At 39.2% G+C, this 13,155-nt stretch overlaps 1 protein-coding gene across 7 annotated transcripts in view; it reads right to left on the bottom strand.

The window, feature by feature from the left end:
- RNF216 (ring finger protein 216) overlaps positions 1-13,155 on the bottom strand; it is a 153,556-nt gene that overhangs the window by 120,394 nt on the left and 20,007 nt on the right. For all 7 annotated transcript variants that reach the window (XM_025863598.2, XM_025863602.2, XM_025863599.2 and 4 more), the window contains one exon: positions 8,954-9,087. In XM_025863598.2, coding sequence (XP_025719383.1) covers positions 8,954-9,087 — 134 coding nt within the window. The remainder of the gene's footprint in view (positions 1-8,953; positions 9,088-13,155) is intronic.

The following is a 13,155-nucleotide window of genomic DNA, read 5'->3' as shown; positions in this document are numbered from 1 at the left end:
TTTTAGTTAGATAATATCAAACAGTGATAAGGATGTGGGAAAACTCTCAGGCTATCATTCACTGCTGGAGAATTTAGGAAAACAATTTGGCATTACTGACTAAATTAAAAATGTATATCCTTAGGATCTACCAGTACAACCTTTTGGATCTATCAGTACAACTTTTTATATCTATTCTATAAACCCTATGTATCTAAAGGGCACATATATATCAGATACTCACTGCCACATTGCTTATAACATAAAAAGAAAAAAATCAGAGACATTCTACAGTTTATGCCCAAGAGAGAAGTTTAATTGAAATGGATGTCCAATTGTAAGATAACAGAATATAGATGCCTCTGACCTTTCTCTCCTCTGAAATCACCCCGATCCAGGGAGAAGAATGAGACACAGAACTGAAAATCTTTGATGAAACCAGCAGACATATGCAATCGCAAATCACAACATGTAAGAGGAGGAGCTGATAAATGCAGTGACAGAAGTACAACTACAGACTTCAGATAAGGAAGAGAAAGCTTCAGAAAGGCAGAAAGTTTTCCAAAGACAGTGTTGTGCCCTGGGAGGACAAGACCAATACCCTGTTTGGAACAAGGGGAACTGCCACTTCATTTGACAGGAGTTTCTGAGGAGCTTAGACTAGAAGGGAACAAACACCTCTGTGTGTGTGTGTGTGTGTGTGTGTGTGTGTGTGTGTGTGTGTGTGTGTGTATGGGGGGGGCAGGCTGTCAGTGACACAGGATGGACAGAAACTTTGAAAAGGGCTTCTGTGGAACCAGCAATCTCTGCCAGGTCCTAAGAAGAGAAGGCTATATAAACATAAGTCCACGTGCACAAAGACCCCTCGTGCGCACGCACATGCACACGTGTGCACACACCCGCCCTCTGGTAAGAGAGAACTGCTAGTCAGCAACAGTGCCTGAGCCTTTCCCCAACGTAACTGCCTACAAAGAGCTGGTCCAGGAAAACTTCAATCGCATTCAAAGTTGAGTAATAAAAAAACAACTAGAAACTATATAAAGATATCCAACTTTTAAAAAAAGAAATGGCAGATGAGTAACATAATTAGAAAATTAGTACTACACAGCAGGTAAAATAGTGACAAAACAGAAACAAGAACACAAAGAAGTAATAAAATAATTATCTCTTTAATATAAACATTTTAAATCATGGTTGAGTAGAAATAAGGAAATCATCAAAAGCTGGGAGGTGAAGTGAAGAAGCCAGGGGTCCAAAAATACACTTAAAGCTGATAAATCAACTGATACATGTAAGGACAACATTTGAAACTATAAAAGTAATACCAGAAGAACTAAAAAGAATAAAACTAAGGATAAAAAGCTTTCAAAAAAAAAGAAAAATTAAAAAAAATTTTTTTCAAATTATCAGCTAGAACATGGCCTCAAAATAAGTAAAAACAAAACCTCCAAGATGCAGGGAATATATAGTGAAAGATAATTATTTTTAAAAAGATTTATTTATTTTTGAGAGAGAGCATGAGAGCATATGAGCCGGGAAGAGAGGCAGAGGAAGAAGAGAGAGGGAACCTTAAGCAGACTCCCTGCTGAGTGTAGAGCCTGACAGGGCTTGATCCCATGACCATGAAATCATGATCTGAACTGAAATCAAGAGTCGGATGCTTAACCTAATGAGCCACCCAGGTATCCCTGAAAGATTATTTTTAAAAGCAGTAAAAATGTAAAGCAAAAGAAATACTATGAGAGAACTAAAAACAAATTGTAATAGTCACATTAATAAATATAAATGAGGGGCGCCTTACTGGCTCAGGGGAGTGTATGACTCTTGATCTTGGGGTTGTGAGTTTGAGCCCTACCTTGGATGTAGTGATTAAATAATTTAATATAAAAGAGATCAATTCCTCTATTAAATTTAAAAGTCTCTTTAAAAAGAACCCCTAAAGCAAAACCCAACCATACACTCGATCACATAAGTTATTGGCACACAGTGATTCAGAAAGCACATGGGTAAGGGCACAAAAGTGGACTTCTGTTTCTAGTAACAACATGCTAGCTAGATCATTCAGAACAACGCTTCTACTGAGTAAAAGCAGAAAACTTGGTCAAAATATCAAAGCAACATCAAACATCTACTTGAAGGCCTCAGATATATAGGGGGACAGGAACCAGGAAGAAGTCCAGTAAAATGAGCCCCACACTGGGGTACTTTTCTCTTATAGCTACATTTGCTAATTCCAGGTCCGGCTGAAGATAAGACGACAAACAACACTTCTGACATCTTTACTGAGGAGCTATGGGCACCAAAGGTGGAATTCAGAACTCACCACAGGGAAGGGTTCTGGTAAATCTCAAATTCAAGGGTGAACTGGAAATATGCTGGACCTCCCTGGAAATGAATCCTAGCTTGGATAGTTTAAATCCCTCCATCTGAAATTGCTTGTCCCCCAACCTTGTTTGAAAAACAAATGTTAAGGGATGCCTGGGTGGCTCAGTCGGTTAAGTGTCTGCTTCAGCTCAGGTCATGATGCCAGGATCCTGGGATTGAGTCCCGCATTGGACTCCTGGCTCAGTGGGGAGCCTGCTTCTCCCTCTGCCTGCCACTCCCCCTGCTTGTGCTCTCCTTTTCTGACAAATAAAACAAACAAACAAAAAAGAAAAACAAATGTGAGGGGCACCTGGGTGGCTCAGTTGGTTAAGTGTCAGCTTTCAGCTCAGGTCATGATCCCGGGGTCCTGGGATGGAGCCCCGCCTCAGGCTCCCTGCTCAGTGGGGAGTCTGCTTCTCCCTCTTCCTCTGTCCCTCCCCCTAACATGTGCACTCTCTCTCAAATAAATAAAATCTTAAAAAAAAAAAAAGGAAGCAGTCTAAATAAGGAATAGATACAAAATGATTGAAAATTAGGTAAGAAAACAGTAGAAATAAAGACTATGGTGAAAAGGTTTTACCAACTATGTAAGTGGAGTTCTGAAAGAGAGAGATAAGAAGCAATATTTGAAGACAAAATACAAATATTCAGGAAGGACAGTGGCTTGATTTGTTTTGAAGATCTAAGCAGGATGAATTAAAAAACCCCAAATGACAGAAACCTAAGTTAAGCACAGGAAGACTTCAGAAATCAAATATAAGTTCTTAAAAGCACATATTGCCTTCAAAAGCAAAAATAAGACTGACTTTTCAACACAAAAATGAAAGCCAGAAAACACTGGAATAATACATTCCTAGTGTTAAAAGAAAATAACTACCACAAAGAATTTTATGCTGAGTGAAAAGATCAGATTTACTGTAAAGGAAGTCCTAAGGAGTGTTCTTTCTTTCTTTCTTTCTTTCTTTCTTTGAGACAGAAAGAATGAGAGAGAGAGAGAGCGCACATGAGAAGGGGGAGGGTCAGAGGGAGAAACAGACTCCCTGACAAGCAGACTCCCTGACAAGCAGGGAGCCCGATGCGGGACTCGATCCAGGGACTCCAGGATCATGACCTGAGCCGAAGGCAATCGCTTAACCAACTGAGCCACCCAGGCACCCTAAGGAGTGTTCTTTAGGTAGAAGAAAAATAATCTGCAAGATGCAGAAAGTAATGAAGAACAACAAAAAAGGGAAATATTTGGAGGAAATGAAGTGGATGCTGATCATATAAAACAAAAAAGATTGTGTAGAGTTTAAAAAAAATGTATACAGAATTAAGATATATTTAAAGAACAGTATTTAATTTGGTAGGTAAATAGAGTTAAAGTGTTCTAAAGTCTTTATCCAGGAAGAATCTAAAGTACTAATTTATATTAATGCTGAGGCACCTCTGTGATGTGAGGAAGACTGAACAAGCCCTTAAAACAGATCACATGTATTAGACCTGACACCAAAAACAACTGACAAAAGAATAAACTGAATTTCATCAAAGTTTAAAACTTTTATGCTTCAAAGGACACCATCAAATAGTGAAAAGACAATTCAAAGAATGAGAGAAAATATATGCAAATCAGGTATCTGATAAGGGTCACTATGAATATACAAAGATTCAGTAATACAAAGACAATCCTGTTTAAAAATGGGCACATGATCTGCATAGGCATTTCTCCAAAGAAGATATGCAAATGTCAATAAGCACATCAAAAGAGGCTAAATAACATTAGCCATAGGGAAATGCAATTCAAAACCATGAGATACCACTTCACATCCATAAGGATGGCAGTAATGAAAAAGATATAACTAACAATTGTTTGAGAGAATATGGAGAAAACTGGAACCCTCATTCACTGCTGGTGGGAATGTACGACAGTGCATCTGCTATGGAAAATAGTCTGGTAGAATAAAACAGAGTTATTATATGATCCAGCAATTCCATTCCTAGGGGTATAACTGCTATGGTCTTAATGTTCGGGTCAGTCTTCCTGACCCTCATGAATCCTCATGAATGGGATTAGTGCTTTTGTAGAAGAGGCTCCAGCGAGATCCCTAGCCTCTTCTACCATGTGAGGACACAGTGAGAGGTGCTAGCTTTGTACCAGAAAGAGGGTCTTCTACATTAGAACACAACCATGCTGGCGTCTTGATCTTGGACTTCCCAGCCTCCAGAACTGTGAGCAATAAATTTCTGTTGTTTATAAGCTACCCAGTGGTATTTTGTTATAGTAGCCGGAATGGACTAAGACAATAACCAAGAAAAAAAAAATATGTCCACACAAAAACTGCTACATGAATGTTCATAGCAGCATTAGTCATAACAGCAAAAAGTGGAAGCATCCCATATGTCCATCAATTGATGAATGGATAAACAACATGTGGTACATCCATACAATGGAATACTATTTGGCAATAAAAAGGAAGTACTGGCCGCCATCATGAATGACACAGTAACTATCCGGACCAGGAAGTTCATGACTAACCGACTACTTCAGCAGAAACAGATGGTCATTGATGTTCTTCACCCTGGAAAGGCAACGGTACCTAAGACAGAAATTCGGGAAAAACTAGCCAAAATGTACAAGACCACACCAGATGTCATATTTGTGTTTGGATTCAGAACCCATTTTGGTGGTGGCAAGACAACCGGCTTTGGCATGATTTATGATTCTTTGGATTATGCAAAGAAAAATGAACCCAAACACAGACTTGCAAGACATGGCCTGTATGAGAAGAAAAAGACATCAAGAAAACAGCGAAAGGAACGTAAGAACAGAATGAAGAAAGTCAGGGGGACTGCAAAAGCCAACGTTGGTGCTGGCAAAAAGTGAGCTGGAGATTGGACAACAGAAGGAGTAAAGATGCTGCAGTGGCTTTATCTGTGGTGGTTGTGCAGATTTTTCATGAGAGGATCAATAAACTAAGAATGTTAATAAAAAAAAAAAAAAAGGAAGTACTTACTTATGCTACATCACAGGTGAATCTTGAAGACATTATGTTGAATGAAAGAAGCTGGTCACAAATAAAATCAAATATTGTATGATCCCATTCATATGAAATGTCCATAAGAGAGGCACATATATACAGACAGAAAGTAAATTAGTGGTTGCCTAGGGAGAGGTGCAGAGGATGGTGGTGTCGGGGTGAGGGGAGTTAGCAATCACAGTTAATGGGCATAGGGTTTCCTTTTGGGATAATGAAAACGTCCTAAAATTGTGTTGGTGGCTGTAAAACTCTGTAAATACATGAAAAACTACTGACCTATATATACTTCTCTTTTTTTAAGTAGGCTCCATGCCCAGTGTGCAGCCCAGTGTGGGCTTGAACGCACGACCCTGACATCAAGACCTGAGCTAATAGTTGGACATTTAACTAACTGAGCCACCCAGGTGCCCCAAACTGTATATTTTAGATGAATAAACTGTATGGTATGTGAATTATATCTCAAAAAAGTTGTTTTAAAAAGGGAGAGGGGGCGCCTGGGTGGCTCAGTTGGTTAAGCGACTGCCTTCGGCTCAGGTCATGATCCTGGAGTCTCGGGATCGAGTCCCGCATCGGGCTCCCTGCTCAGCAGCGAGTCTGCTTCTCCCTCTGACCCTCTTCCCTCTCGTGCTTTCTATCTCTCATTCTCTCTCTCAAATAAATAAATAAAATCTTAAAAAAAAAAAAATAAAAAGGGAGAGAGATCCTATGTAGAAGCCCCGATAAAAGCAATGCCTGTTGGCTTCTAGCTGCTCCAGTCCCCTGCTGCCCCAGCTCCAGCACCATCTGACAACAGCCACACAAGACGTCCCAAGCTAGAATAATCCAGCTGAGCCCTTCTCAAATTCCTGATCCACAGAAACAAATGATTGCAGTTGTTTTGAGCCATTAAGTTTTGAGGTGATACATTACATGGCAATAAGTAAAATAATAATAAATATAAAAGAAGAATGACCAACTCACGAAGTTAGTAAAAGGACCATAAAATAAATGCCAAAGAAGCATGTTAAATATGCTAAAGCAGAAGGAAAGCATTCAAGACAAAAGCAGAAACTGATTAGTAAGAAAACAAATGGTAGCACTAGAACACAAATCTCAAAGCAGTTTCTTTGGTGAAGGAGGGAGAAGAGGGGAGGAAGGAAGGTAATGTCAGTTCATCAAATCAGGGAAAGGGGATAAAACACAAGTACACAAAATAGAAAAGGAAAATGGAGGAACCACAGACTCAGAGGACAGAGAGAGGACAACAGGTTATTTAATTTTATTAAATACATTAAAAAAACTAAAGAAATTATTTTGTAGGAAAATATCAGTGAACAAAATTGATATTAAGGGGTGCCTGGATGACTCAGTTGTTGAGAACTCAGTTCTCGGCTCAGGTCATGATCCCAGTATCCTGGGATCGAGTCCCGCATCGGGCTCCCTGCTCAGTGGGAAGCCTGCTTCTCCCTCTCCCACTCCCCCTGTTTGTGTTCCCTCTCTCGCTGTGTCTCTCTCTTTCAAATAAATAAATAAAATCCTTAAAGAAACAAAAAAAAACCCCCCAAAAACACACAAACTGATATTAAAGTGAGAGAAGGGGCGCCTGGGGTGGCTTGGTCACTTAAACATCCAACTCTTGGTTTTAGTTCAGGTGGTAATCTCAGGGTCGTGAGATCAAGCCCTGCACCGGACTCCATGCTCAGTGCAGAGTCTGCTTGAGATTCTCTCTCTCCTCTGCCCCTCCTACACTCTCTAAAATAAATTAATCTTTAAAAAAAAAAAAGTGACAGAAGGGGACGCCTGGGTATCTCAGTCAGTTAAGTGTCTAACTCCTGATTTCGGCTCAGGTACTAATCTTATGGTCATTGAGTTTGAGCCCTGCGTTGGGCTCCATGCTGGGTGCAAAGCCTACTTAAAAAAAAAAGTGACAGAAAATCTAGACATGTTAATTACTGTAGAGGAAGCTGAGACAGTTTCAAAGAACTGGCCTCCAAGAAAAGCAACAGCCCAAATGCCAGATTTTACCAAATCTGTAAGGAACATAACTCAAATGTTATTTAAAATAGTAATATTAAAGAAAAGAAGAAAGAAAACTTCTAAATTCTTTTTATGAAATCAGAATCAATCATGTTTATAAAAACCCTGTCAAAGATAGCACAGGCACACACATACACTACAGGCCAATCTCACTCATGAGATCTATGGAGAAAACCCTAAATAAAATCTTAGCAAATGGAATCCAAGGGCATATTACCATTACATTATAATACCATTACCACACAGAGTCGATCCAGAGACAGCAAAACAATTTACATTAAGAGAGTGAAGAAAAATTATACGACAATCTCCACAGATGCTAAAACGGAATTTGATAGAATTCTATATTCACTAATAAAAACTTAAAGTAGATGGCTACTTCCTTAACATACTTTAAAAAATGGTATCGCAGGAGCACCTGGGTGGCTCAGTTGGTTAAGCGTCTGTCTTCGGCTCAGGTCATGATCACAGAATCCTAGGACTGAGTCTCACATCAGGCTCCCTGCTCAGGTAGGAGTCTGGTTCTCCCTCTCCCACTGCTCCTCCCCCACCGGTGCCCTCTAATAAATAAATAAAATCTTAAAAAAAAAAAAAAAAGGGTATCTCAAGCAAAAAGCCACCATCTCACTTAGCGAAGAAACACTAGAAGTATTCTGTATTCCCATTTACGCCAGTGGGTATTTTTCTCATTCCTATTCCTACTATTAAAATTTTTGAGAAGATATTATTTAATATAATTAGACAAGATAAAGACAAATTTAAAAACTAGAAAGGAAGAAACTGCAAGTATCATTATTTGCAGATAGATCAGATGCCATCCCTTGAGAGGTTCATAGGGTCAACTGAAAAACAACTATAGATGATAAAGATAAGGTGAAATTAATATAAAATTAATATTAAAACCAACAGACTCCTAAATTAAAAAAAAAAGTGGTTAAAAGGTATAGTGGAAGAAAAGATGCCATTTACAAAAGTGACAGAAAAGATAAAATACCAGGAAGAAACTTAACAAAAATGTTTAACATTTATAGTAAGAAAAATTCAAAATGCTCTAGCTGAGGGATATAAAGGAAGGCTAGACCAAATGGAACAGAAGTTAGAAAGGGTATTATAAAAAATTGTTAAGTTTAACGATAAGATTTGTTTTGAATTCACTGATCTACCTACTGGAATTAGAAAAGCTGAGCTCAAAATTTATATAAAAATATAAGCAAAAAAATATCCAGGATGATTCTGAAAAATAGAGTAAACAGGGGAGATGAGCACTACCTGATATTAAAATACACAATAAGGTTGTAGTAATTCCAACAGTGCAGACTAGTGCACAAATAGTCACAGCAATAGTGCAGAAGTTGAGAAAGAGACCAAACGTACGGCTTCTAAAGCTATGGGGGCATCACTCAGGGTAGAAAAGGGGCTGTTCTCAGAGATGCAGGACCACAGCACACACAGAGTGCTACAGGGCAACAGAAATGGCGCTCTCAGCTGTCCTACCAACCACCACTGCCGCAGGGCCAAAGAATCAGATCAATTAACTTGCAATAATGCCTCATCACTGTAAGTTTAAGGAAACTCACTTCTGTCAGGATGACATCATCATCCAGGTCCTCTTCGTCGTGTTCCTGAGGAGCTGGGGTGACCAGCATAGGAACCCCTTCCTCATCAGAGGAGTCAGATATAGTGATGGGTCCATCTCTGAGATTGATCCAGTCTAAAAGGAGGCAGAGAACATGGTTACCAGGAGATAAGCATGATCACATTCAGTCTTTTAATTCAATTTTGGCATGAAAAGCTACTGGTGTGTTAGCTTATCTCAAGCAGCACCCGCACCCACAGCCAGGTTTCCGTGGTGAGCCTTGCCAATAATACATTTTGGGAATCAATAGAGAAAATCTGACAACAGTATCAACTTTTTCTTATACTAGGTCTGAGAAATCTGTTGGTGAAATCTTGACTGCCAATTTTTAAAAAAGTGAAATCATGGTCTCCCACCTCATCTCTATTACTCCCACCTCATCCCTATTACTATTAAAACAACTGGGAGTTGTTTTATTCAACTGATTAATCTGAAAAAACTTTCACTCGAAACTAAGTAAAATTTTCATTTAATATTTAAAATACCAATTTGCTCACCTTATACATAAACTTTAAATAGTTTACACATAGTTGTTTCAAACCAATTTAGCATCTATGACTGTAAACAACAGAACCTTCCTAATTGCATTTTTAAATTTTATTATTTTTTTTTTAAGATTTGAGAGAGAGCATGTGCATGAGTGAGCACGAAGAGCAGAGGGAGAGGGAGGAGAGAAGCAGATTCCCCACTGAGCGTGGAGCCCAACATAGGGCTTGATCTCAGGACCCTGAGATCATGACCTGAGCCGAAATCAAGAGTCGGACGTTTAACTGACTGAGCCAACCAGGTGCCCCATCCTTTTAAGTACAACTAGAGTTAAGCTAACTATCTGGATACAGAAATTATTATGTTCAAAGGTTCTAACTCCTTTTATTTGTTTGAATATGAATTACTGGATAACACAAACTGTTAAATTTTTCCTGCCTGGCTCATGGTAATGTTAAAGGTTAAAACAGGCAATGAAGAGAAAATGCATTAAGAGTCCTAGAGAAAAGGTTAGGGGGAAAAAAAACCCACAATGAAAAAAGAGGTATCATCAATTACAAATGCTGAAATATCTCTATTAAAGCTCTAGTATCTTTTTCAAGGCTAATGCCTCATTTATTTTAATGGCATCCAACAATTTTTTTAAAAAGATTTTATTTATTTGACAGAGACACAGCGAGAGAGGGAACACAAGCAGGGGGAGTGGGAGAGGGAGTAGGAGGCTTCCTGCAGAGCAGGGAGGCCGATGTGGGACTCGATCCCAAGATCCTGGGATCATGACCTGAACCGAAGGCAGACGCTTAACGACAGAGCCACCCAAGCGCCCAGCATCCAACAATTTGAAAAGCAATCTAAAGTCAATTATCTCATTTCATCCCTGTAACAGAGCTGCGTTGAGCCAGTGAGTGCAGTTTGTTGAATCTAAGGTCAGACTGCCTGGGTTCAAGTCTCCACTCCACCATATGCCAGCCACATGATGCTATTACCTAACTTCATCAAGCATCACTTCCTCAACATTAAAAAAAGGTTAACAGTGATGGTTTGAGGGGAAAAGGCTCAAACCCACAGCCTGCAGGGTGGACAGCCAACCAGAGGTAGCCTAATTCATGTGACAGAATCCCAGATTTTCCTGAACATTCCCAATCATTATATTCCTTTGGTCATTTCCAGATATTAAATGGTTGTTTTTGAAAATTCTAATTCTTTTTGGAAGATCTAATTGGCTTTATTAAGCAATGAATGATTTGGGCAGCACCCCATCTAGCAAGCAGAGTGGAGCTCTGGACAATTTTGTTTAATTTTACCACTGGTTTTGGAGAGAATTTGCTAAGCTCAGTCAGCCATTCCAAAAAAACCCACCCTGTGGAGGTCCATTATGAAGAGACACTGAGGCAGAGGCACTAGACACCAAGCACAGGGTCAAGACAGGAAAGGGGTGCCAGTGAAATAGCATAATGAACAAGACTCTGGCTGCCTTCTACTTCTTAGCTCCCAGAATGCTGGCAGACAGTCTCAGATTCCATAGGCAGGAAATTGTACATTCCTTTCTGGAAAAAGTGGCCCAAGAAAAGAACACTTACTGACAACCTTGGAAGACTCAATGAAAAAGCTGGCTTGAAACCTACTGCCTCACAGTGGAAGCCCAATGGTTGACAAGATATTCCCTAACACACCATGTATAAACACATTAGCCTTTAAAAAATTAAAGTAAAACAAAGTCTATGAACCAAATGTATAACTCCATGAATTAATCAAAAGGCCCATACCTGAGTGACCATCACCAAGGTCAGTAAATACATTTCCAGCACAATAGTCTCCTAACTCCACAGACTAATTCTGTTTGTTTTTTGAGTATACATTCGTTTCTGGCTTTCTTGCAAATACTAGGTCCATTTATTCATGCTGTGGCATGTGCTGTAGCTCTCTGCTGTACGTAATCCACTATATGACTATATTGCAAGTTATTTATTTTTCTGTCAGTGGACATTTGGGTTGGTTCCAGTCTTGGCTATTTTGGAAAACACTGTCTTGAACACTTTTTTTTTTTAAGGAGAGAGAGAGGGAGGGAGAGGGAGAGAAAGAACATTAAGTAGGCTCACTCAGGCTTGATCCCATGACCTTGAGACCATGACCCGAGCCAAAATCAAAACTGAGCCACCTAGGTGCCCCTAATTCTGTCTTGAACATTCTTATACATGTCTATTGGTATACTCATTTCAGTTCGGTACATTCTTGGAGTGGAAGTGCTAAACCACAGGGAAAGCATATGTTCAATTTTAGCGGACAACGCCAAACAATTTTCCCAATTGTGCTAATATAAACCCCCGGCAGCAGTGTGGGGTGGGATGGTACCTGCTACTTCATGTCCTTATTGGAACATAGCCACGTTCATTCATTTATATATCAACTATAACTGCCTTCACATTATAATGGTATAGCTGATTAATTGCCAACAGAGAGCACAAGACTTGCAAGGCAAAAATAGTGACTATCTGACTTTTAAAAATTTGCTAAGTCCTCATTTAGATTATTCAGTTTTTTTCAAACATGATATTAGATGCATCTCATAAGCTTCAACAGATTGTATTTTCATTATCATGCAATTCAAAATATTTTGATTTCCACTGTGATTTCTTCTTTGAACCGTAAGTCATTCTGAAATGTATTCCTATGTTCCACACATATAAGGACTTTCTAATTATATTTCTGTAATTGATTTACAACTTAATTCCAATATGATTAGAGAATATAACCTATATGATTTCAATCCTCTGAAACCTGGAATTTGTTTTGTGGCTCAAAATATGGCCAATTTTGTTAAATACGTTGGGTGCAGTATTCCACTTATGTCTATTATGTCAAATTTGTTGATCGTGTTCTATATCATACAAATGTTTGTGAATGCTTGCTGTCAGTTAAAGAAACATGTTAAAATCCCCATTATAATTGTGGATTTATCCATTTCTCCTTTTAGTTCTGTCAATTTTTGCTTTGTGTATTTTGACATGTCACTGACTGTACAGAGGTTAGAACTGTTTTATCTTTCCAGTGCATTGACCCCTTTATCATTATAAACTCTTTATCTTTATTTATTAATACTTCTGGCTCAAGTATCTACTTTATCTGATAATACATAGACATACCAGCTCTTTTTTTTTTTTTTTAAAGATTTTATTTATTTATTTGAGAGGGAGAGAATGAGAGACAGAGCATGAGAGGGAGGAGGGTCAGAGGGAGAAGCAGACTCCCTGCTGAGCAGGGAGCTTGATGCGGGACTCGATCCTGGAACTCCAGGATCATGACCTGAGCCGAAGGCAGTCGCTTAACCAACTGAGCCACCCAGGCGCCCGACATACGAGCTCTTTTTTGTGCTACTTGCATAACCTATCTCTTTTCATTCCTGTACTTTTAACCTTTATTTTACCTTCTTTTTTTTTTTTAAAGATTTTATTTACTTATTTGACAGACAGAGACATAGCGAGAGAGGGAACACAAGCAGGGGGACTGGGAGAGGGAGAAGCAGGCTTCCTGCTGAGCAGGGAGCCTGATGCGGGGCTTGATCCCAGGACCCCGGGATCATGACCTGAGCTGAAGGCAGACGCTTAATGACTGAGCCACCCAGGTGCCCCTAATTTTACCTTTTTTTTTTTTTTTTTT

Source organism: Callorhinus ursinus, unplaced genomic scaffold (genome assembly GCF_003265705.2).
Source record: "Callorhinus ursinus isolate GAN/ISIS: 27379988/994484 unplaced genomic scaffold, GSC_fseal_2.0 scaffold70, whole genome shotgun sequence".
Taxonomy (NCBI): domain Eukaryota; kingdom Metazoa; phylum Chordata; class Mammalia; order Carnivora; family Otariidae; genus Callorhinus; species Callorhinus ursinus.
This window is presented reverse-complemented; position numbering and strand designations above follow the sequence as displayed.